General features: G+C 38.4%; 1 protein-coding gene across 2 annotated transcripts in view; it reads left to right on the top strand.

The window, feature by feature from the left end:
* The window catches only part of Ophn1 (oligophrenin 1), a 353,114-nt gene that overhangs the window by 258,642 nt on the left and 67,026 nt on the right, over nucleotides 1–27,446 (top strand). For both annotated transcript variants that reach the window (XM_006981173.4, XM_042268747.2), the window contains one exon: nucleotides 25,882–25,966. In XM_006981173.4, the coding sequence (XP_006981235.2) occupies nucleotides 25,882–25,966 (85 nt within the window). The remainder of the gene's footprint in view (nucleotides 1–25,881; nucleotides 25,967–27,446) is intronic.

Genomic DNA, 27,446 nt, shown 5'->3' on the forward strand with positions numbered 1-27,446 from the left:
CTAGTTTTCCATATGGATTTTTTTCAAGCATTTGCTGTGTTATCTTTTTTTCTTCCCTTCCCTCTGTCCTACACTTCCACCATCCCCACTTAACCCCTCTTTATTTTCATTTCCTCCTTCCTATGATATGTACTCTATCTGTCCATCTGGAATTTTCTTATATGTCTTGAGATGGTGTTCTGTTGTTGCTTTTAAGACTCTTTTTGTCTTTGTCTTTGAGAACCTTTATGCCATTTCTCTGGGTTTGGATATTTTTCTTAAAACTTTCTTTTTTTTTAAAGGTTTATTTATTTATTATGTATATAGTGTTCTGCCTGCATGTGTCCTTGCAGGCCAGAAGAGGGCACCAGATCTAATTGCAAGTGGTTGTGAGCCACCATGTGGTTGCTGGGAATTGAACTCAGGACCTCAGTGCTCTTAACCACTGAGCCATCTCTCCAGCTCTGGATATTTTTTAATGTACTGTACTTAGATTTGTTTTTTGGCTTTCACATATATAGTTTTCATAAAAATCTTGGATTTATCACTATTAGTTATTAAAATATTATCCTGTCATCTCTTTTGTTATTTCTTGCTTAGTGGCATCACATTTTGTGATTATTCTTATTTTTTTCACTTTGTTGTAGATTAGAAACCCTTTATCTACAAGTTTGCTGCTTGTTCCTTCCTGTAGCTTCAAATCTACTATTGCGCCTCGCTAGTGAATTTTTATTTCACTTATTATACTTCATATTTTTTGGCTTATAGTTGTTTTATGACCAACATTTCAATATTTCTTTGACCCTAGATGGGCTCTTCATAGCTATTTCTATTTTTGATTCTCTTGCATAAAGAGGCTGGCCTGTGATTTAGAGAACCAAGAAGCTTCCAACATCTCCTTAATTGCTTACCACAAAATATTCACTTGAAGTAGCTGGGTGTGGTGTTGTACACTGGTAATTTCAGCACTCAGGCAGCTAAAGCAAAAGGATTAAAAATTCAAGTCCAGCTTGAGATCCTGTCCCCAAACAAAACAACAAAATGAAACAACAACAAAAATATGACCTGGGAAATTGACTCAGGAGGTAAAATGTTTACCATGTAAATGCCAGGATTAGAGTTTACTTTAGCAGTGCCATGTAAATGCCAGGGAGATGTGATGATCCGTATAAGCAAGCTCTGGCTTTAGGTGAGACACTCTGCCTAAATATATCAGGTGGACAGAGATGGAGGACAATAGATATTGTCCTCCTATGGTTTCCACATCTGCCCTTGAGATACACCTGCACATGCCTACCTACTTTGAACATGCAAATATGCACACACACCACAGATACCCATACTACACACACACACACACACACACACACACACACACACACACACACAAAACATGGCATTTTATTGTTTTCTGAGAGCACCCTTAATCACAAACTCCTTTATGAGAAGCTATGGAACTCACAATTTTTGTGGCCTTCTTCTTTCCTTGGAGTGAGAACCTGGGTAGCAGTGGTCATGGAACTTGGTTGGGGATAATGGAATCCTTTTCTCATATACTCCAACATCATGGTATTGTACGGTGGCAGCAATCATGTGTAGCTAAAGTTTTCCTGTGTCCCACCTGGTCGGCATCGACTCAGAACCAAGTAAACACACAGAGGCTTATATTAATTAAAACTGCTTGGCCATTAGCTCAGGCTAACTACTGACTAGCTCATATACTTAAATTCAGCCCATTTCTGTTCATCTATATGTTGCCATGTGTTTCGTGGCTTTACCTGTGTGCCATTACATGCTGCTCCCTAGACGGCAGGCTGGCATCTCCTGACTCAGGCTTCCTCTTCCAGAATTCTCCTTGTCTGCTTATCCTGCCTATACTTACTTCCTGCCTGGCTACTGGTCAATCAGTATTTTATTAAACCAGTATACAAAAGCATTATCTCACAGCAATCATGTGTCTTCTTGTCCTCCTTTGTGCCTGGCACAGGCATGACTGTGGTCCTCATTTATTCTCTACAATTAGGCTACTTTCTTTATTAAAAGAATATATATATATATATATATATATATATATATATATATATATATATGTGTGTGTGTGTGTGTGTGTGTGTGTGTGTGTGTGTGTGTGTGTGTGTATCACGTGCCTGGTGCCCATGGAGGTCAGAAGAGTGAGTATGTTAGATCCCCTGAAACTGGAGGTGTAGACAGTTGTGAGCTGCCATGGAATCTGGGTCCTCTAGAAGAGCAACCATTGCTCTTTAACCCCTGCTTTAGCCCCTAGGGTACTTTCTAGAGACTCTTAAATGATTGTTTTTAAAAATATTTTTCCCTATTTATTGACTGGTTTGCTGTGATAATGCATGAATCTCTTTGTATCACTTTTCCAGGAATATCCCTTCTGATTTGAAGTTCTTGATATTAAAAAAAAACTGTACTAAAACAGTTTAATCAGGCTTTCCAAATGACAGTAAGATTTTTATTTCTAATCTATATTACTTGCACAATTACTTAGATTTTCCTTTTACTCATTCATGTGTCACTGGGGTATAGGTGCACAGCTTTTTGAGTATGCCCAGCTTCTACCTGCCATATGCCCTTTGAACTAGTTGTTTTATCTTTCTGTGGTCATTTTTCTGTCTCAGACTTGCAGAGATTCAGTCCATATTTCTTCTGATCCCTACATCCTTTTGGAGCACTTTTATCCACTATTTTAAGAACAACTCCCCCTCATCTATTTTATCACCACTAAATCCATGTCATACACTTGGCTTATTTGTTTATCTTTCATTCCATATCACTAGCATCGAGGCTCCACACAGAGGGCTTTGTCAGTTTTGTGTGTGGTGGGATTCCTAGAGCCACATGATGCCTTGCACATAACACACACCCCCTCTCTTTCATGTGTTGTTAGTAATGGAACCTAGGACCTAATCCACACTAAACACATATTCTACTATTGAGTGATACCCCCAGGGCACATAGGAGACTTTTAATAAATATTTCTAGAATGAGTAAATGGGTTAGGCTCTGACAATTTTATGGATCTGGAGATCAGAGCTATCCAAAAGGATTTTCTGTGAAGATGGAAATATTTTTATCCGTGTTCTCCAGTATGATAGTGACTGGGTTCATGAAGCCATCAAAGTCTGAAAAGGTGGTTAATACAGCCAAGGAACTGTGTTTTTATATTAATTTAGATTAAATACCCTAAATCTGAGTATGACTACTTAAGATCATTGTTTCTGAGAGCCATCGGCCTTGGCATGGGGTCCTTTCAAAGCTTATTTATTTATTTTTAAATTTTTGAGAGTCATGAAAATGAAAGTTTATTCAAAGAGGAACATTTTATTAGAGTTTAAAAGAAAAACTCCAAGGCAGACAAGTTGTAAATCTCAGCAGCTGCCCGGAGGAGGAGAATGAAGAATGGAAAAATGCTGTGCTGTTTTAAGCCAACATGGAGGTCAGCCACATGGCAGACAATCCGCCTCACGGCAAGGAGGGGAGCTTTAAAGAAAACACCAGAAAAAGCATATTTAACTTCTACCTACCATCCAAAAGAAAGAGGCAGAGAAAAGAATGTGGAAGTTACACTTTTCTTTCAGAAAGGTGGGCCGAGTCAACATGAGCTCACGGTGGCCTATAGGGACTGCATTCGGGGGTAGGAAATGTTTTATTTTTATTTATATTCATTAAGTTAATGTCTGTGATGCTGCCATTTTCCTGTATATTCTGTGTTCTTTAAGTTTCTTGAGTCCTTACAGAAACTCCCTTTGCTTATAATTATTGTGGATAAACAAGCCTGGGATTCTGGGGAGTTGCCTACAGATGACAGCACATTCTGATTTTTCCTTGCTTCAGAAACAAACAAACAAACAAACATCTAGTTGTCTCCTCATTACTGCTTTTATATGGGATGCTTTACTAAAATATGGACTTTGGTGTATCCAGTTTTCTGCAATAAAAGTGTGACATGTAACATATGGAAGAATTTTTAAAACATTACACTAACAGAAAGAGAACTGGGATAAAATACCAATATAGCTCAGTTGTTGATTACTTGACTACTGTGTATGAAGCTCTGGGTTTGAACCCCAGAACCACAAAAAAGCATCAAATGATGTAGATTTATATTTGCATAAAATTTCTCTATATATTAGTGGTAGTCTAGGGTAATAGTAGATAAACGGAGAGTGTTTACTAAAGGGTATGACATTTCTTTCCTTTTTTTTTTTGAGTGATGACTATCCTATTATGGTCATGGGTATCCAGCTATAAAAATATACTTAAAGCCTGTCAAGTTATAATCTTAGATATGTTTATGTTCATACATTTTCTTGAAAACTTTTCCACTCTTGTTCTATAGAACTTAGATTAGAATCCATATATTTTTTCTTTATTTATTTATTCTTGTCTCATATATTGCATCCTACCTCAGGTTCTCATCCCTTCTCTCCTGCCAACCCCCTCCCCCACTCCCACAAGTTCTGTGGCACCTTTACTCCAGCACATCTAGCAGGCAGGACAAGTTGTAGGTGAAGGTTTTGTGGCTGGATTGGTGTTCCAGTCCCTCCACTGGAAGCCTTGCCTGGTTACAGAAGATGGCCAGTTCAGGCTATGTATCTCCCATTACTCAGAGTCTTCACTAGGGCTACCCTTGGAGATTCCAGGGAGTTTCCATTACACTACGTTTTTACCTTGATCCCCAGATGCCTCCAATTCCAGTCATCTCTCCCAATACTCCCCACCCCACTGCTACCTGATATCTTCTGTTTCCATCCCCACCTACCTCCAGTCTACATGTGAAATCTATTCTATTTCCCCTTCTCCGGGAGATCCATGTACTTATCTCTAACCCCAACCTTCTTGTTACTTAGCCTCTCTGGGTCTGTGGCTTGTAGCATGATTATCCTTAACAGCTAATATCCACTTATAAGTGAGTACATACAATGCTTGTTTTACTGTGTCTAGGTTACCTCACTCAGGATGCTTTTTTTTCCTGGTTCTATTTATTTGCCTACAAATTTCATGATGTCATTTTTTTAACAGCTAGGTAATATTCCCTTGTGTAAATGTGCCACATTCTCTTTATCCATTCTTCAGTTGAGGGACATCTAGTTTGTTTCCAATTTCTAGCTATTATGAATAAAGCTGCAGTGAACATAGTTGAACAAGTGTCCTTGTAGTATGATTGAACATCCTTTGAGTATATACCCAGGAGTGGTATATCTTGGTCTTGAGGTAGATTGGTACCTGATTTTCTGAGATGTCTTTATTTCTTCAGTTGAAATTTATTCTTCCTTTGCATTCTTTGAATAAATATGACTGGTATTTATTATAGTATACTCTGTACAGCATGTTCCACATAATGGAAAAGCCTCTTTGCAATAGGTCATTCTTTCTGTCTTCTATCAGGTATTTGAACCTGAAGCCACAAACATACTGTAGAATAGGTTTGACTGTTCTTCCACTATTTGTGATGGTTATATATTTCAGATTTCTTATCCATATCTTTATTTACATGTAATTCATGTTCTTTTTATTCCTATGTTAACAAAATTATACATATACATGCTTATGTATATGTATAGTTACCCATTAGTGTCTACAAGTGGTTGACTCCAGGCCCTCTATGGATATCAATATGTACAGATTTTGATATCCATTGTGTATGAGATAGCATAGTATTTACACAAACCTATGCATGCCATTGTTTATACTTTAAATCATCTCTAGAATTCTTATAATACATAATATAGTTTAAATCCTATGTAAATAGTAGTTCCATTGTATTGTTTAGCAATGACAAGAAAAAAGTGTACACAAGTTCAATACAGACACAATTTCAGTGAATATTTCTGGTCCAGAGTGGATTGAATCCACATGGAATCCATGGATACAGAGTTCTATGTATATGCGTGTGGTGGTTTGAATAAAAATGGACCCCATAGGCTTGGTCAGTGATCTTGTTGTAGTAGGTATGCCTTGTTGGAGGAAGTGTGTCACTGGGGGTGGGCTTTGAGATTTCAGAAGCCTATGCCAGGCCCAGAGTCTTTCTCTTCCTGCTGCCGGCAGATTGGGATATAGAATTCTTGGTTACTTTTTCAGCACGTCTGCCTGTGTGCTTCCATGCTTCCTGACATGATGATAATGAACTAAACTTTCGTCTTTGTTGGGTTTCTATTGCTATGAAGAGACACCATGACCACCGCAACTCTTAAAAAGGAAAGCATTTAAATGGGGCTGGCTTACAGCTCAGAGTTTCAGTGTGTTATCATCATAGTGGGGACATGGTAGCATGCAGGCAGACATAGTGCTGGAGAAGTAGCTGAGAGTCCTATATCTTGCAGGCAACAGGAAGTGGTTTGATACTAGGTCGTATCTTGAACATATTTGAGACTTCAAAGCCATCCTCCACAGTGACACACTTCCTCCAACAAGACCACAGTTCTTAATAGTGCCACTCCCTTTGGGGAGCCATTTTCTTTCAAACCACCACAATCTACTCCCTGACCACCAATGGCTTGAGCCCATATCATGATGCAAAAATGTATTCAGTCCAATCTCAAGAGTCCCCATAGTCTATAACAGTCTCAAACTTATTTAAAATTCTAACATTCTCTTCTGAGATTCATGCAATCTCTTCTTAACTGTAATCCTTTGTAAAACCAAAATCAAAAAGCAGATCTCATGCTTCCAACATATAATGGCACAGGATGTACATTATCATTCTAAAATGCAGGGAAGGGAGAATAGTAAGAAAATACTGGACCAAAGCAAGCCTGAAAACCTGCTGGGCAAACTCCAAACTCTGTATCTCCATGTCTGATATCAAAAATGCTCTTCAGATCTCCAACTCCTTTCAGCTTTGTTGACTGCAACACACTTCTTTCTCTTGGACTGGTTCCAATCCCTGTTAGCAGCTCTCTTTGGCAGGTATCCCATGGCTCTGGCATCTCCAATATGTTGGGATCTCCAAAGCAATCCAGGCTTCACCTTCATAGCTTCATGAAATGGCCTCTCTGGGCCTCCATTCAGGGACATCTCTGACTCATGCCTGGCTTCAGCAGCTTTCCTTAGGCATGGAGACAAATTCTATAACTCCTTTCTTCTATCCTTGACTCTAAAGCCAGAACCATGTGACTGAAGCTGCTAAGTTTTACTGCTTGCTGGGTCTGGAACATGGTCCCCTCATTCAATTATATCTTCACCAGCTTTCTTTCTGTTTTCCATGGTTTCCTTCACTGCCTAAGTTTGGTTGTCCTGGAACTTGCTCTGTATACCAGGCTGGTCTTGAATTTAGTGATCTGCCAACCTCTGCCTTCTCAGTGCTGGGGTTAAAGGCATGTACCAACACACCTGGCTCTAAGTTTTTTTTTTTTAATTCCTTTCCACAAGTTGGAAATTAGCTGGGTGGGATCTTGCCCTGAGGTCACCACTCCCTTTATTCCATTTCTTAATCTGCTTATCTCCTTGGAGCACAGGATTTAGCCTCATCTCACTGTTTAGTGCTCCTTTTCTCCTTAAATTTTACATTTTGTAAATTACCCTGCTCAGCTTGTTCCTTTTCATTATAAATCTTCATTAGTTACCACTAATAACCACACAACAGAGTCTATACTGGGCCATTTTGAGATTTCCTCTGCCAATGGAATTAATCCAAAACTCTTCACTTTAGTCTCAGGAAGAACTTTTTTTAAAAGAAGAGAATAGAATTTTCTTTTTTTGTTGTTTGTTTTTGTTTGTTTGTTTATTTCTTGGACATACACTTTCATTCTCTGCATTATTTTTTTCATTAAGAAATTTTCTACTCACTCCACATACCACGCACAGATCCCACCTCCTGCATCCTCCCACCCCCCAGCCCTCTTTCCCAAGCCACCCCGCAGCCCCATATCCCCCAAATCGAGGTCTCCCATGGGGAATCAGCAGAGCCTGGCACACTGAGCCTAGGCAGGTCCAAGCCCTTCCCACTGCACCAAGGGTATACAAGGCTTCACACCACCAGCACTGGGTTCCCAAAAGCCTACCTCTGCACCAGGGATGGATCCCAATCCCCCTGCCTGGGTGCCTCCCAAACGATTTGAGCCAAACAACCGTCTTCCGTATCCAGAGGGCCTAGTCCAGTCTCATGGGGGCTCCACAACCACTACTCTACAGTTCATAGGCTTCCATCAGTGAGACCAGTCATCTCTGCAAGTCTTCCCATCATGATCTTGACGTCCCCTGCCTGCAGATTCCCTCCTCTCTCTCATCGATTGAATTCCCAAAGCAGCCGGGCACCTGGCCATGGATCTCTGCATCTGCCTCTATCAGTCACTAGACAAAGGCTCTATGATGGTGGTTAGGGTATTCACTAGACTGGTCACTGGAGTAGACCAGTCCAGGAACCCTCTAGACCACTGCCAGCACTCCCAGATGGGGTCATCCTTGTGGATTCTCAGGAAGACTTTGAACAAGGGCAAAGGCAGCCACATTCTTTACCAAAATATCACAAGAGTGCACTCTAGGCCATATATTAATATTCTTCTCCTCTGATACCTCTTGAGCCCCCCCACAGTTCATCAAATCATATTCAGAACCACTGTCTTCCATGTTCCTACTAGTATGGCCCATTATGCAGTATTTAATGAATTCTACTGCTTTCCTAGCCGAAAGTACCAAAGTCCAAATTCCTCCAAACAAAAACACATTCAGACCTATCACAGCAAAACCCAAGTCCTTGATAACAACTTCTGTCTTAGTTAGGGTTTCTATTGCTGTGAAGAGACACCATGACCACAGCAACTCTTAGAAAAGAAAATATTTAATTGGAGTGGCTCGCTTACAGTTCAGAGGTTTAGTCCATTATCATCATGGTGGGACATGGCAGTGTGCAGGCAGACATGATACCGAAGAGATAGCTGAGTGTCCTACATCTTGTAAGCAACAGGAAGTGTTCAGACACTGGATAGTATCTTGAGCATATATGAGACCTCAAAGCCCACTTCCACAAGGACACACTTCCTCCAAGACCACACCTACTCCAAGAAGGCCAAAGCTCCTAATAGTGTCTCTCCCTTTGGGGGCATTTTCAAACCACCACAACCTCTGAAACTGTAAGCAAGCCTCAGTTAAATGTTTTGTTTTATAAGAGTTACTGTGGTCATGGTGTCTCATCACAGCTATTAAGACAACACATATATATAGAGAAGGCAAGAGAGACTTGTATTCCAATATACTTTCTAACAATGTAAAATATTAACTAGGAAGTGTTATAATGCACATGCATAATAATGGGCTGGAAACTGAGCAAGGAGATGAGAAGAAGGAAATATAAAGGGGATTTTAGGGAAAATTAACACTTTGAATGTAGATGATGGATATTAGTATTGTTTCAAATTAAAAACATCAGTTTTTTTTCATTTTAATGCTTTTACTGTTATTTGAAAGGATACCTTTTCTAAGAAATGAAAACTAAAATTTTTAGGGGGAAAGTGATCATAATGTCTGCAATACATTATCAGAAAAAAATTTCTTGTGGATATGATAGCACATGGCTGTAATCCCAGAATTTGAGAATCTAAGACATGGGGACCATGATCTTAAAATTATACTGGGCTCTATAGTAATACTCTGTGTCAAAAATACTGTGTCAAATCGTATCTAATAATGCATGTGTATAAACCCAGTACTTGGAAGGTAGAAGCAGGAGAATCACTAATCAAGATCATTCCCAGCTATATAGCTTATATAGGCAAACCTGACATACATGAGACTGTCTGAACATTTTTAAAAACTCCAAAGTAATTGTGTATGTTCACATGTTCATATGTAGTACACAGAGAAAATGAAGAAAACTATGTATAATTTTTTATCCTGTTAAGGGGCACAGTAGAAATTCTTTGAATGTTTCTTAACTTTCATGTGAATTTGAAATTTTGGAAACTAAAGCCAAACTCTTAAACGTTTAATTCTTTATATTGTCAACTTTTGGGTTCACCATGAAGAAGTGGCTTAGATAAAATTAGTTTTTAAATACTTTACTTTCATAGCCATTCCTTCAAAATTGTAGATTTTTTTTTTACTTAGCTGTTGTACCAAGTTTAACTGTATTTATGAATCCATTTCATCAATCACTACCTGGCAAGTTTAAATACATTCACCAGTCTGTTTATACTTTTTATCCACTTTAGTTGTAAGTAAACAATTTCTAGTTCAAGTTCTCATATGTTCTTTTTGATTCTTTGAAACTTTCCGGTGAAGGCTCAGTTAATGCTGCTGGACAATTACTTTTTTACTAATATTTCTTTTATTTTTGAAATTTCAGTATAGTTAAAACATTTCTCCCTTCCCTTTACTCCCTCCCAAACCTTTCCATATACCCCACTCACTCTCTTTCAAATTCATGGCTTCTTTTTTCATTCATTAATTCCTATATATTGATTTTTGATTCCTAAATATAACCTGCTCTGTCTGTATAGGGCTATTCAGGTTTGTTTTCAGAGCTGACCATTTGGTGTTGGTTAACCAATTGGTGTGCTATTCTCTGGGGAAGACTATTTCTCCTGCTCTCAACATAACTATCAACATAGTTACTAATATTTCTTTGTGTAGGGTTGAGCTTATGATCTTTCTCCTGTCCACTTTAATGTGTCTGTTGTTGTTGTCATGTTCAGCTCATGTTCAGGCACTCATGTTGGTAAGACTTTATGGGTGTAGTCTTTGATATTACTAGGTGATGCAATCTTATAACAAACTTTCTGATCCTCTGGATTTTTAACAGTGTTTCTGTTCCCTCTTCCCCAATGCCCCTTTAGCCTTGGGTGGAGGAGTTATCATTGTAAATGCATCCACTGGTACTTGGCCCCAAAACTCTGCATTTTGATGGGTTGTGTTTTTCTGTAGTGGTCCCCATCTGTTGCAAGTAGAAGTTTCTTTGATTATGTATGAGAACGACTTTTATCTGTGGGTATAAGGACAAATATCTAAAATGTAGTTAGGTGTTACTGCTTTAGTGAAGTGGTGGTTGGAGAGTCTACCCCAAGTTTTATGCCCTGGGTTTCCACTACTGGGCATGAGCAACTTACTGTTAAGTAGGGTTTTAGTCCAATTAGAGAATTGGTGGCTACTCTTAAGGATTATGTGCCACTCTTGCACCCTTAGGGTTATTTGCCATGCTGATCATTTATGTGGTTCATAGGAGCCTACCGTATCTGTGTTGCTTCCCTCCTTTGGAAGCTTATATCTTCGGTACCATGAAAACTGGTCCTCAGTGGGGGAGGATTTCGTGTCAGTTCCAGCTCAGGGTCTTCTGGGCCCAAATTTACTTTTAGTAGTATTAATAATATGTTAAGTTATATATGTACTAACTGTCAGTATTGTGTCCAGGTTTAATATCTCTTCAAAATAATTGTGACTACCATGTTTTAATGTTATATTCTTCCTCATTGAGATACAATTCAAACGTTAAGCATTTTTATGGTAAACATTTGAGTAGCATTTAGTACAACAGCAGTACTATGCAACCATCACTTCTAATTTCAAAACTTTTTCATTGCTCTTGAAAGTAAGTGTCATACCTGTTGAACAATTTGCCCTTTCCCTGAGAACCATTGTTCTTTTTATTTTTCAGTGTCTTTTTTTTTTTTTTTGTTTTTAGACAGGGTCTCACGATGGAACCCACATCTTTCCTTGAATTCATGGCAGTTTTCCTGCTTAAGCCAACCAAGTGCTAGGAATATGGATATGAGTTACAAAGCTTGTCTTATTTCTGTCCTTGTGGATTTGTCTTTTCTCAATATTCTAGAGCTTGATGACTTATATAGATGGGATTGTGCAATGGTGGATACTTTATAACAAATTTCTTTCATTTAGAATATTGCTTAGGAATTTCATGTACTTATTAGCATAATCAGTATTTTGTGTTTTATGACTGATCTAATGATGTCTGAGTATACTGTGAAGATTCTACAAGGTCAAGTGATTGAACTTCATGACCACAGAGAATTAAAATGTTGCAGACCAAAGTCAAATTACCTTAGGCTATTTTTAGTCCTTTTGAAAGACATTCATTGTCCACCCCTAAATCTAACTAATACCTTTGTGACCTTCCAAACCTTAAAATGTATTCTTTGTAAACTGTCAACTTCCTCCAATTCAAAAGCTAAGAATGTGATCAGATAGCATCTGAGGCCTGTAAAAGATTTCCCTTGTTTGGTATATCCCACCCACCTGATGCTTCCTCCAATGTATTTGAAGTGTGATGATTTATGACTTTCTCTGTTGTGGTATTGCACTAACTTTCTGAAAGTGTTACCATGTTGTAACTTGGCATTTAAAGTAACAAAGAATTTATATTCTTGGTCCTTGATCACTCATATTTGACTCCAGAATAAACTGTTTCTTATTTCTTTTGAAGTGAGAGCTGTACTTTTGAATTAACACATCCATGAACACTTGAGCTATTTCTATCTGTCAGTGCTTGTGACTAGTCCTACTGTAAACATGTGCATGTACTCATTTGCATCCCAGTTTTCTCTTCATAAAAATTTAATTAATCTATGTGTGTTGTATATGTGTGAGAGATATATTTACATTTGTGTGAGTGTGCACATGGATGTCAGAGAGGATGTCTGGGATCCTTCTCTATCACTCTACCTGATTCCCATTTTTTCATTGAACTTGGAGCTAGATTTCCAGACAACAAGGTCCAGAAATCCTCCTGTGCCTATCCACTTTCCACAGTTCTGGGATTACAGGCGCCTGTGTTTACACCCGGCTTTTTATGTGGATTCTGGGGCTTTGAACTTAAGTTCTCATGCTTGTGCAGTAGGCATTCTTACCTGTTCAGCTCTCCTTCGTCCTTTCACTATGTATCTAGGAAGTGAATTGCAGGATCACATGTTAACTCTGTATTTTGCTTTTTAAAAGACTCGCTAGTGTTTTGTATAGGAGCAAAAAAATTTTATATGTTAACTAATTTTCTACTTTCTAGCCTCATTTGTGAGAAATGTTTTCATTTGTTTCCAAGACCCACAGCCTGTTTTTAATTGGGTCATTTGTTTTATTGACTCTTCCTTTGTTGAGATCCTTAGCTCTGCAGAATCTTTATAGTTTTATGAGGCCCCACTTGTCAGTTGTTGGCCTTTATTCCTGAGCAAATGGAGTCCTATTCAGAAAATCTTTCCTACACCCATCTTGTATTGTACACATATTTTTTTTCTTAACAGTGTTTCAGGTTTCACATTGAGGTGTTTGATCCATTTGGAGGTTATGTTTTTGTGTGCATGATAGACACAGGTCTAATTTTATTCTTCTACATGTTGACATTCAGTTTCCCCAGCACCATTTGTTGAAGATGCCATCTTTTCTCCACTTGGTATGTTTGTCAACTATCAGATGTCTGTAGTTGTGTGTACTCAGGTTTGGCTCTTCTATTTTTCTTCCATTTGTCTACATGTCTGATTTTATGCCAGTCTCATACTGTTTTATTACTATAGCTTTATATATTTTGAAATCTAGAATGATAGTCATTCTAGTATTGTCCTTTTTGCTCAGGACTGCTTTGGCTATCTGAGACCTTCTGTGATTCCATGTGAATTTAAGTTTTTTTTTTCTGTTTCTTCAAAGAATGTTGTGGTATTGTGGTTGGGGCTTTCATTGAATTTGTAAATTGCTTTTGTAGGCATGGTCATTTTCACAATATTAATTCTACTAATGGGTATGGATTTCCATCTTTTTATGTCTTCCTCAATCTCTTTCTTTAGAGATCTAAAGTTTTCATTGTAGAGGTCTTTCACTTCCTTAGTGAGGTTTATTCCTAGATATTTTATTTTCTTTGGAGCTGTTGTGAATGGGAGTGTGTCCATGATTTTGTGCATCTTTTTATATGCTTGTTAGATATTAGTATATTTTCTCTCCATTCTCTAGGTTTAGATTTTTTTCAACATGAATTTAAGTGGTAGGGTATATATGAAAGACTGTGATTGTAAGAAAAGTTATATTGGTGGAAACATCTGAACCTTCAGGTAAATGACTTCATACATTGTGAACAATGCACCTGATTGTTAAATTAATGCACACTGGTTAAAACTTTGGCAAACATCTCATAAACTGGTCTGAGCCATGTTCATTAGAGCCTGCCACTCAAAATATAATGATAGTCATTTTGACTATTTACAAGGGATTTGCAAAGGTTAATATATGTAATGATTTTTTGATGAATCAATTACTTAAATTATATGAATTTGAAGTCAAGCTGCAGGTGTGAGGAGTTAGTTATTTACTGGAGTGATTTTGGCAGAGCCTTTAGCATACAATTCTTAACTATGGCTTTGTTATTCTTCACAATGTTATTCTTAAATTTGAAGAATGTGCCAAGTAGCTGCAGGGCTTCATTATGCCTTTCATGTGTGTTTGGGATTTTTTGTGTTCCATTACAAATACTCCTCTATTAAAAAATATTGAAATCTCCTTCAGAAATATTAACAATTTGAGTTTGTGACATTCATTTAGACATGATTATTATATAAGCTACAGTGACTTCCTATTTTATTTGGATTTTAAAAGAAATTAACACATTACAGGAAGACTATAAAACGTATCAGATGACGTAGTCATTGTACCTACAACACATTGTGTATTGCATATTAGTTCTACATTTCTGTTTATTATCTCTTCATACTGTGTATTCCTTTGAGAGTTTTATCTTTGCTAAGTACATTCTTAAGAATAAGGTGCTCCGTATAATGATTTCTGTGATGCCTGTTTTATATAGTGCGGTCTAAATGAATTTATCTCTTTTTCTTCATTCCATCAGAGACCCAGGGCATTTTAAGGTCCTAGTTTACTCCATTTAATTTTCATTTTCTTTCTTATATATGGACCATTACTGATGAATCTCTTATGTGCTGGGAAAGCTTTGGACTGGGCTTTTAACTCAATTAAGCAGTTTTTGACTAAATACAGGTATGAATGGTTACTTTTGTAGTCATTTGATTTCTATTGGCAGCACTAGAAAACATAATAACCTTCGTAGGCTAAAACTCAATAAAAATTCAGTATCCTTTCTGCTCAGACCAAAAGGGACTTAATGACCAATATTCCAAACACAGCTATAGACAGTGTGGACAAGGAGAACAGACCAGATTTGGGATGGTATACAAGTTAGTGACTAATTCTTCCTTTTTCATCTCTATTGGGTGTCTTTAATATTCTTTTTGTGTTTCCCATTCCATTTTTAAAAATTACTTAATTTTAGTTAGTGTACTAGTTAGTTTTTTTTGTCTGTATTCTTCTCTCATATATTACATCCCAACTGTAGTTTCTCCTCCCTCCTCTCCTCCTAGCCCCTCCCCCACCTCCCTTTTCCTTCAGATTCAGTCCTCTTCCATTTCCCCTAAGAAAAGGGCATGCCTCCCAGGGATATCAACCAAACATGGCATAATGAGTTACAATAAGACGAGGCACAAACCCTCCTATCAAGGCTGGATGAGGCAATCCAATATGAGGAAAAGGGTCCCAAAAGCAGGCAAAAGAGTCAGATGTACGCTCACTCTCACTGTTAGGAGTTCAGTAAAAGCCCCAAGCTAAACAACTACAGTATGTATGCAGGAGACCTAGTGCAGACCCATACAGGCTCATGATTGCTGCTTCAATCTCTATGAACCTCTATGAGGCCTGCTCAGTTGATTCTTTGGGCCATGCTCTCTTGGTGTCCTTGACCCCTCTGGCTCCTACAATCCTCCCTCTCCTTCTTCTGTGGGATTCCGTAAGCTCTGCCTAATGTTTAGCTGTGAGTCTCTTTGTATCTGCTTCCATCAGCTGCTGCAGAAAGCCTCTCTGATAATGATTGGGCTAGGCACTGATCTAATGAATAAAGTAGAATCATATCATTGATTTTTTTTGTGTGTCCATTTGTGTTTGGTTCTATCCTAGGTCTCTGGGATATGCAGCCTCTGGTTCCTGGCCCTCCAGCTAGTGCTAGTGTCAGGCATGGGTTCCCTCTTGTGGAGTGGGCCTCAAGTTAGACCAGCTCTGAGCACCACTGCCCCACTGCAACTTGCAGACAGGACAGGTTGTGTGTTGTAGATTTTGTAGCTGGATTGGTATCCCAGTCCCAGCACTGGGAGCCTTGCTTGGTTACAGAAGATGGCCAGTTCAGGCTCCATATTCTCCGTTACTAGGAGTACTGGTTACTTTTATTATCAACATGATACAAACTGGGGAACCTCAACTGAAGATTGACCTAAGTAAGACTAGCCTGGAGACATGTCTGTGGCATGTTTTCTTGATTGCCACTTGATGTGTATGGCTCAGCCCACCGTGGCAGGCATTATTTCTAGGGAGGTGGGCCTAGGCTGTATAAGAAAGGAATCTGAGCATGAGGCAGAGTGAGCAAGTTAGTAAGCAGCATTCCTCAATGGTTTCTACTTAAGCATTGCTTCAGTTTATGTCCTGACTTCCCTCAGTGATGGACTGTTGCCTGGAAGTATAAGCCAAATAAATCCTCTCCTCCCTCAAGTTGCTTTTAGTCAGAGTGTTTTTATCACAGAAATAGAAAGCAAATTAGAATAGTTGGCATGCAAAATAATGGGTTTCATCTTGACATTTTCATACATGGTGTTTTAATTTGCTCATTTTATCCCCATTACTATCTCTTTTTCTCTTTTCCCCTCCCACTGTTCTTCCTTGCTTCCTTCAAATAGTACTCATGCATATATATTTTTCTGCACGTGAGAGAAAACATAAACCATTTGTCTTTATCCCTCATTGCCTTCTCATGTCCTCTTTTTCTACCCTTTTCTCCTTTTGTGGTGTGTGCCACAAACAAGAGAAAACATGTTTACCCAAGTGGGACTTCCTTCACTTAACATGATCTGAGGTTCCACCCATTTCTCTGCAAGGAACATACTTCCAGTCTTCTTGATTTATATTTACTTTCTAAATCTCATTGCATGTCCTTATCTTCCATCATTGGCATGTTTGAATCAGTGACTTCCCTGCCTCTGTTTCCATAAAGTGTCTCTTAGCAATCTTCTTTAAAATCTTCCTCTTTATTCAAGCTATACAATCATAGCCCTAACCCTTTTGTTATTCTTGCCAAGAGTAGAGAGAATAGGCCTTTGATTTCATTGCTGAGGGATGTTGCTCAAGTCAAAAGCTTAAGAGCTCACTTAGACAATGCATTGCTTAGAAATCTCTGGTTCCCGGAAAGTACAACACAAATTGTATTTATAGACACTAATTTTTTAGGTAGTCATGAAGTTTAATCAAATTGACTTTTAGCTTAGGGGTGGTAATTTGCCAACTCTGAACTTAAGTAGGGAATATCAAAACATGTATAAATCTCAGAAACATAATTTGACTAAGGAAAGAAAGTTTCAGAAGGATTCATACATTTTATTACCATTTGGATATAGTTTAAAGATCTGAAACAAAGAAAATAGTGTGCATGTATGTGTGTGTGTGTGTGTGTGTGTGTGTGTGTGTGTGTGTGTGTGTGTGTGTAGTGCATCACATGAATCATAAATACTGAATTCCTGTAACTGTTGCTAGTGATTGTCTCTGAGTAGAAGGGAATTGGTGCCTAGACTGGATCAATTTAATCATAATAGTTAGCTTCTTTAACTTTATGATTAAAGTTTAAATCATTTAATAGAGTGATCTGGCAGAAATAGGTTATGAAGGTATCATTAGCTTGATGCTTTTAAAAAAGTTTTTCTCTGTATATTTGAAATATTTTACAGGTTAATAAGACACACATCATAAATCAAACAAAGTATGTCTGTAGATTGAATCTGACCCCGATGCCATCTTTACCACCTTGCTGTTTATGGAAGCAAGCATTCATTCTCTGTGGTAGAAAATGAAGTGTCTTTATGTCAACAGGTTGGAATCTATTCCATATGTATCTGGAGGCTATTAATGTAATAGCAGTTCAGGATGAGTGATCTGGATTTTAACCAACATGTAAGCTGGTTTTCATCAACCTTTATATATTTACTTCCCTTTGCAAAATCATTGCACAACTTCTTGACAATATATACACAGTACAGTTACTTCTTTATGACCTTGTTTTCTATCATACTTAAATTAAGTTTTTATTCCCCTCGTGGCTTCATGGACTCATATGCAGACTCAGCTTGTTCTGATTAGATCTAATTATTTCATAATCCAATTGACCACTTCTACTCATCATGGAAGGCTGTTTGCAGAGTTGCCTCTGGCTATGTCAGCACTATGTTAGAAACCCTGGAAAGCATTGTGCCTTTCTAATAAATAATATGATGTTCCATAATCATTGTCTGTCTTGTGCCAAGATCAAGACTCAGTCTTTTCTGTTAACCTTGAACCCACTTAGTTATGAGTTATGAAATGATTCATATAGTGAACCTCCAGAGGGTAGAGATTTTATTTTATTTACTGTATATTCTTAGCTCCTTGAAACAGTTCTTGGAACAGAATAACTACTTAATATGTGCTGAATAAATGTGTCAATAATGACGTTATTCTTGTCAGTGGACATAATTTTACTGTGGTTTCTAGGGGGATGTGGAACTAGTCTTAATGCAGTTTAGATACCACAGTGAGAGAGGAAAGCTTTCAGAATTCCGAGTTTGTGATTAATTAACTGGGAGTTTCACCCTGGATTTGTTCTTTCTTTAATTATAATTTGATTTTTTGATTTCCCAATGTTTCCATTATACTTTTTTCAAATTCTGAATACTTAAATGCCAACTTGTAGTTCCTTTTAATAACTGAAATGTCTCTGTGTATCTGTGCAAACTTTCTTTATATTTAATTTCCATATCTGTGCTTTGTCATTTCAGTGTTGATTTTAGCACATTGCACTCAGTCATCATTACTATAACATGCTTAGTTAGTTGACTTTTCCAAAGATTAAAAGGAAATTATATCTTCCTCACCAAGTTCCAAAAATATGTCTCTGATATTTTGAAGGTCTCCAAATCTCCTTTCAGGTTTGGTAAATAGAGAAACTAGCAAGACTTAGCATGCAGTTATTCTCATGGCTATAATTTATTTATTATGGTCAAAACACAAACCAAAATTAGAAAAGAGGAAATGTGTATGTGGTAGAATCTGGAAGAAAGAAGGCACAAGCTTCCAGAAATCTTTTTCTAGTGGAGTTACCTGAGATCCACTCAGTTTCTATAGTATTGGTTGTGATAGACACCATACTGCTTTGTTTGCATGGTGAGATAGCCAGAGAATGATTGCTGAGACTTTTATCAAGGCTGGTCATGACAGCCACTTCTGCCTAGCATGTCCCCAAATTTCACAGCCTCAAAATCAAAGCAAGTCTTCAGCATAAACTCTACTATACAAGACATCCAGACACAGTGAGACACTTTATAAATTCAAACAATGTTGGGGACCCTTGCAAATTCCAAGTTCCAAGGGTCTACCTTGCAAGGAAACCTTTCTTAGAACAATGATCTCAGGTCTGCTTTGTTAACTTCTTTCTGAATACTACATCAATACTACATTATTTTGCCTAGGTGATTACCCCCATAGAATGAAGCTATATTAACATGTTGCTTGTGTCCAGGCCCAAACCTTGTAACTACATTGAAATTTTCATAAAGTAATGTAATTCTAAGCAAATGTGTCATGTTGTAACTCTGTCCAGGTGCATGTTCTCATGCTGTCAAACTTCTATACCTGGAAATTATTGTTACTTTCTAATTGCTAAAGGTAAAAAGTAGTTCTATTGCCAGCATTTTCCTTTCAGATAGTCTCACTGTGACTCGGGAAGTGGCTATCTCTTACCTTTTTTGCTAGTGACTACATCCTCACTTAGCCATGTTGTCTCACCTGTGGACGGGCCTTTGTTACCATTTTCCATAGTTGAAGAAATTCAATTTCCTTTGGCTGTTTCTTGGTATGTAAGCCTTTTCAGTTCTCTACCTTTATCACTGAATATGGCTGAAATCCTTGTTCTAAAATCTTTGCTCTAGAGTATTGATCTGAACTACTTCCTACTCTGCCATAGACATTACTATAAATATTTAGCATATAATTTTTTAAACTTTCTATTGACAGCCAGAGTTGGTTAGTTTGCCCTCCTTGCAATTAGGTTATGTTTGAGAAGTAAGGTATGACATCAAAGAATATTAAAATATCTTGTTGTTAGCCAAGCGTAGTGGCACACACCTTTAATCCCAGCACTTGGGAGGCAGAGGCATGTGGATCTCTAATTTAGAGGCCAGTCTGGTCTGCATAAGGAGTTCTGGGACAGCCAGGACCACATAGAGAAACCATGTCTCAAAAACAAAGCAAAGTAAAATAAAACAAAACAAAAATCTTGTGTATTGAAGTGCACTTGAGAGTTCCAGAATTCTTTCACATTTTAATCCAGAGATCTTTCACATTTTAATCCAGGGTAAAGGAACTTACCTGGAAGTGAACTTTGTAAACTTACTCAGAAAGTTTATTTCATGTTGAGTCTTCAAAGATAAGAGAACACAGAGCATATCCAACCACAAATTTTGGAGAAACTAACCAATTTAAATTTGATATAACAAAAAGACGATTGCTAGAGAATAGATACTGAGTTCCGAAAATTGTGCCATTTCCATTTGAGCACTTATTGTTTTTATTACACACACACACACACACACACACACACACACACACACACACACACACGAAGATTATAAGATTATAATTACACCATGTGCCCTTCCCTTTCCTGCTATAATCCCTCCCATTTACCCTCTTGATCTCTTTCAAATTAATGGCCTCTTACTTATTGTTCCATACATACATACATATCTACACACACACACACACACACACACACACACACACACACACACACACAAAACCAAATGCATAATATAAACCTTCTCAGTCTTTATAATGTTGCATGTATATGTATGTTTTCAGGGCTGATCATTTGGTATTGGAAACCATTTAGTGTTCTCTTCCCACTTTGAGCATTCCTTAGTAGTTCTTTGATGCTTCAAGGAGATGAACGCACACAGCAGACTTCCTGTTCCTCTGCCTCTTAAAATTGTTTCATCCCCACCCCCCAAACTGATCCCTGAGCCTTAGGTGCAGGAGCTGGGTTGTAGGTTTGTCAGTTAGGACTGGGCTCCACAACTCTACATTTTGATTGGTTGTGGTTTCTATAGTGGTCTCTATTTGTTGCAAAGATAATTTTTTTTGATGAGGAGCAAGGGCCAACACTTTCCTGTGGGTATAAGGACAGATATTTAGAAAGTTAGGGATTAGGCCAGTTTAGTAAAGTGGTGGTTGTAGGTTCTCCTCTAAGATCTATGACCTTACTAATCTTGGGTAGTTGACCAGGTTTCTGGTATCAGGCATGATTTTCCTCTTGTTAAATAGGTCTTCAATTTTAGAGAGCTGTTGGTTACCACCAAGGCATTCTTGCCACTGTTTCACCCTTAGAGTTATCCTGACATGGTGGGCCTTGCTGTAGTTCATAGACATAATACCTGGTGGTACTATTAGTTGTTTCCTTCCTTTCATACACGGTTCCTTCTTGTACCATAAAAGCATATGTGTGAAAGATGCTTTCAGGTCAGATCCATTCCAGGTCTTCTGAATCTTGTGGATGAAGTACATGGTGCCTTTATCAAGTGGGCCTTACCTTCCACCTCTGGGATCGGTTCACCAGGTACAGCAGCAATATCCTCTAATGTTTTGGGAATCTCACAGAAGCCTCAAAAGAGGGCTTCTCCTGCCTGGTATTAGGGTTTTTGTTGGATATTCTGTGGCTCTTGGGGGAGCATTGTCAGCTCTGATGGGAATATTTCATTTAAACTATATGTATTTTTATAGAGAGTTTTATATGTGTCATAGGTATTTTAGGTATATAGTTAATAGTATGATTCCTTAGGCCTTTTCTGATAGCCTTTCTATTATGTTACCTTCCTCCCTCCTTCTGTATTTGCATCTTCCTTTTAGACCTGTCCCTTCCTCAGATCACTTGTACCCTGCTATTCACCTTTCTATTATTACTCCTTCCCTGTAATGGTATTTTTTTTAAACTTTCTTGATTTCTGTAATTACTCCAAATTATCTATATATTGACATCTGAAGATTTGTAGTTAGGAACCTCAGATGTGACTGTTTTTTTCTTTCTGGGTTTGTGTTACATCACTCCATGTGATCTTTTATGGTTTCTTCCATTTACCTGCAAATATCTTTTTTCTTTACAGCTGCATAGTATCCATAGTAAAGATGTACCATGTTTCATCATCTACTTTTTAGTTGAAGGGCATTTAGGTTGTTTCATTTCCTAGTTGTTGTGAAAAGAGCAGCAGTGAACATGGCTGAGTAAGTATCTGTGGAGTAGAATGTTGAGTCTTTTGGGCATATGCTGAGGACTGGTGTCGTTTGATCATATAGTATGTTTATTTTTAGCTTTTTGAGAATTCTGCCCACTGACTTTCAGAGTGGACAGACCAGTTTACAATCCCACCAACAATGAATGAGGGTTCCCCTTTGCCCCACATCCTCGCCAGCTTTTACTGTCAGTTGTGATCTTTGCCATTATGACTGGGTAAGGTGAAATTGATATCTTGGTAAAGATTTGTTATGCCCTACTTGTTTTCTGGGTGTTCTCTTCTGGAATCTATAAACTGAGTCCCTAGACAGAGAGCTAGTAGCCAGCCTGTATTCTTTTGTAGGGCTTTGCTATATTGAGATTTGTTTTGCTGGAAGTTTAATTTAATTTTTGTCAGTTATAGATGTATAGATGTTTTTCATTTACAATATCAGCTGAAAATTATAGAAGTCTAAATCCTTATTCACTGAATGTTGTCATTCAGCAATGTAGCACTTTGGTGCAGGGATTGCCTTGTAGTTACAGTAATTGGGCTGGGCACCTCACAGTCTTTCTCAGCTCTCTGCCTCCCTCCCTCCCTCCCTCCCTCCCTCCCTCCCTCCCTCCCTCCCTCCCTCCCTCCCTCCCTCCCTCCCTCCCTCCCTCCCTCTTCTCTCTCTCTCCTCCCCTTCCCTCCCCTCCTTTTATTTATGTTTTCTGATGAATCCTTTCTGCATTTGTGGTTTGACATTTATCATTAGTCTTATGAAATTCGTAGTTGTTCAGTTCTTTATCTTTTCTGTTCTTTATCTCTTTTCTTTTCCTTTCCTGTTCTCTTACCTCGCCCCACCCCAGCACTGGGAATTGAACTCAGGGCCTTGCACATGCAATATAAAAGCATTCTGCTACTGAGCTACATCCAAAAACCTCTTTCATCTTTCTTTTCATCATGGTGATTCTTAACACATGTATATTATAACTTTCATTGCTTTAGATCTCTGTTTTCACTTTTTCATCCTTTTTTTGCTTGTTTTTCCATTGTAGAAGTACCTATTGGAGGGGATATCTTTGTGGATTTCTGTGGGCCTCTCTAGCACTTTGTTTCTTCCTTTTCTCATGTGGTCTTCATTTACCATGGTTTCCTATTCCTTGTTCTCCCTCTCTGTTCTTGATCCAGGTGGGATCTCCCGCTCTCTTTCCCTTGACCCTCACCCTTCATTGCTCCCACTCATGTCCAGGCTATTCATGTAGATCTCAGCCATTTCTCCGTCATTGGGTGATCCCCATGTCTTTCTTGGGGTCCTGTTTTCCAGGTAGCCTCACTGGTGATGTCCAGTCATCCTTGTTCCACATCTAGTATCCTCCTATGAGTGAGTACATACCATATTTGTCTTTCTGAGTCTGGGTTACCTCACTCAGGATGATTTTTTCTAGATCCATCCATTTGCCTGCAAACCTCATGATGTCATTGTTTTTCTCTACTGAGTAGTATTCCATTGTGTATATGTGCCACAATTTATTTATCCATTCTTCAGTTGAAGGGCATCTGGGTTGTTTCCAGGTTTTGGCTATTACAAACAATGCTGATATAAACATAGCTGAGCAAGTGCTCTTGTGGTATGATTGAGCATTTCTTGGGTATATGCCCAAGAGTGGTACAGCTGGATCTTGGGGGAGATTGATTCCCAATTTTCTAAGAACCTACTCTGGTGATGGGATGGCCAAACACCCTAATAGTTGTGCCAGAAACCCCAACCAAGTACTGAGATATCTGGATGCAGACATCCACGGCTAGGCCCCGGGTGGAGCGCTGGGAGTCTAATTAGCGAGAAAGAGGAAGGTTTATATGAGTGAGGATTGTTGAAACCAAGGTTGGATAAAGCACAGGGACAAATAGCCAAACGAATGGAAGCACATGAACTATGAACCAAAGGCTGAGGGGCCCCCAACTGGATCAGGCCCTCTGAATAGGTGAGACAGTTGATTGGCTTGATCTGTTTGGGAGGCATCTAGGCAGTGGTACCAGGTCCTGGGCTCACTGCATGAGATAGCTGTTTGAAACCTGGGACTTATGCAGGGATGCTTGGCTCAATCTGGGAGGAGGGGACTGGACCTGCCTGGACTGAGTCTATCAGGTCAATCTCAGTCCTCGGGGGTGGCCTTGATCTGGAGGTCGTGGGAATGGGGGGTGGGCTGGGGGGAAGGAGAGGCGGGCAGGAAGGGGGAGAACAAGGGAATCTGTGGCAGTTATGTAGAACTGAATAGTATTGTAAAATAAAAAAAATGAATGTGAAAAAAAAAAGAAATACCTATTGGCATTTCTTCAGACTCAGTAGTGTTTGTCTCAGCCATGCCCAGTTCTTAAAGGCATTCTTCCTTCCTATTACAGTGTTGTGAGTTTTTGCATTTGTTTTTATGCTTCCTTAGGTTTTGTATCTATCTCCTGTTTATCCGTCTCTTGTCTTATCCATGTTTGTGTATTATAGCCCTTAATATTAATCACAGATGTTTCAAATTACTGAGTTCATATTTCCAAACCCTCCATATCGAAGTGTGGTTTTTATGTTTTTTTCTGCATCCTTAAGCTGCTTTTTCTGACATTTTGTAAGTTAGACATGATGGAATAGATAAAATAATTAATGGAGGTGCGTGTACCTTTAGTATGAAGCTTCATGTTTGACTCAGGTTAAGTTTGTATTTTTGACTGTCCTCTATCTTTTGTTTGCCATAGAAACTTAGTGAATTCTCAGAATGGGTACTGTTAGTATGTAGAAGGATGTGGTGGTAAGGTGTCATGGGAGGGGGAGGCGTTCCATAACTCATGTGATTCTTTGTCTACTCTCCTCCTGGCTTGTGACTTTTCCCAGTGCCTTTCAGTTTATTTTTGATGTTCCCTTTAAGGAGAGACAGTTTGGGTATGGAGTTGAATGTTTTCTTCAACTACCCACTTCTTTTAGATTGTGGTAAAACTGTAAGACATGGAGTACTGTAAAATAGTTTCTGTTTAGCCCCCCAAACTCTGGGCATATGGTTAATTTTCTTCCACCTTCACTAGAAGCATGAATTCATAAGGGAATTTTTCTCAGAGTTCTACTCAAGGTAAAACTACTAGGAAGCACAAACCTGTGCTGTTCCGTGATGGGATTGGGCTACTCAGTTTTTAACTCTAAAACTCGTCCAAATCGGGTCTTAGCAACTTTTTCATCTACAGATTAGGTTTCCTGTGCTGGTCATGAATGCTTTCCGTGGTGTTTCTGCTCTGAACTTCTGCCGGAAGGTGCTGACTCTGTGCAGCCTGTTTGTCTTCCCAGTTTGGCAGCAGCACTTCCCTTCACCATCTCGGAACTTTGGTCATCTATAGAGTTGCTCTGTTGGTTCAGCGTTGCTCTCTCACAGGGTGTGTGGAAGTGATCATTTCCAAATTTCTTACATACTGAGCCAGCATGCAAGATCATTTTTGAAAACTGAAAAAATTTCTGTTTGTAAAGTTTTGGTCTCTTGAAAATTTATTCGAGTAGCCATCTAAGTAATATACTTCACTTTTAAAACAGAAGGTAACAGGTAAAATCTGTTGGAAGATTATTTTTTGTTTTTTTTTCCCTTAGATCCAAAATGCCCAGGAGATGTCGATTTTCATAATAGTGACTGGGACATTAAGACAATCACAAGCTCCTTAAAATTCTACCTCAGGTATGCTTTACTTCAGTTGGGATTTTGCTTTTCATGATTGCTGAAATTGGTCTAGGTGGAGATTGGAGTTGAGGTAGTCTCAGTTTCAGAAGCTTGAAAAAGATTGCTAAATAAAAGAACAGAAGAGAGAGGAAAAAGATGTTTTATGTTTGTCTTTGAGACAGGGACTAACTATGTAGCCTAGGCTGGACTGGACCTTGATACAATCATCCTGCCTCAGCCTCCTGAATGCTAGAATGATAGACATGGCCACCACCTCAAGCTCTAGAAAACCTATCTTTGATATGAGTTTTTAATATAAAAAGCATTTGTTACTGAAAAAATATTTTTGAAAAAAACACTATTCTTTAAAACCGTCCTCTTGTGGGTATAGCTCAGTAGTAGAGTCTTTGCCCGAGAGAGGGAAAGAGAAATAGAATATGGCTATACTGTACTGTCATGTTTTAACCCATATAGGTGAAAATATAAAGAAAATACAGTGTTGGAGATAAATGAAGTGACAGCAGTAAGAAAAAAGATAAAATTTATGTCCTATTTATTGGCATAAATATATGTTATTTAAAATGTTTGAATATGTGTATATAGACATATATGTATATTTATATACATCCAAACTCTCTATATATCCCTAAATTTTTTGAGACAGTGAGACAGGGTCTCACTTTGTAGGCTGGCCTAGAGCTCTCTCTATAGATCAGGCTGGCTTCCAACTCACAGAAATCCACCTGCCTCTGCCTCTGTACTGCTGAGATTAAAGGTATGTGCTACCACACATGGCACTCCCTTCAATTTTTCACTACCATTCTTTATGTCCTATAATATGCACTGTAGTTTCAGGTGTTTTCTTTTCAATTTTGTGGTCTTTTAGCATTATGGTAGATATTTAAACTCTGCACTCTATCATTATTCCAAACAGTTGGGTCATGATATTGCTGTTGAGTGACCTTCCACTATAGCATCACCTTGATTTAGTTCTAGTTCTATATAACTGTTTTTCAGAAACATGTCTACTTTGTCTTACAAAGAAAGGAAATGCTATTGGAGGGCTTATCCCATGATAGGAAGTGTGCTAGTTGCTGTTTTTCACACTTTCACTGATACTTTTTATCCCAATACCCATGTACCACAGGAAGTGCAATACTCCTATTTATAGGTGGGAGAACTGAGGTTCTTGCTTCTTCAACAAAGTATGTTTGTGGTTATAGCTGCTATTTTTTGAACTTAAATCTCTGAATTATAAGGCTACTTTTCCTGGGGTGTCTTTTTTTCCTAATATCTCTTTTCAGGAGCCATGGCTGACTTTGGAATGTGTGGATAGTTTAATAATGAGAGAGCAATCTTATAAGAATAATTTCTGAAGACTTGAGATAAGGAGTGTAGTCAGTGAGTAAGTGATGTACTGTCCCTATCCTCCTTAAAAGGAGTCAGTATTTTCAAAGATGTGTTTCAAAGGCTTTCTTAAATTTAAATTCTTTCTAGC

This window comes from Peromyscus maniculatus, chromosome X (assembly GCF_049852395.1).
Source record: "Peromyscus maniculatus bairdii isolate BWxNUB_F1_BW_parent chromosome X, HU_Pman_BW_mat_3.1, whole genome shotgun sequence".
NCBI classification, from domain to species: Eukaryota; Metazoa; Chordata; class Mammalia; order Rodentia; family Cricetidae; genus Peromyscus; species Peromyscus maniculatus.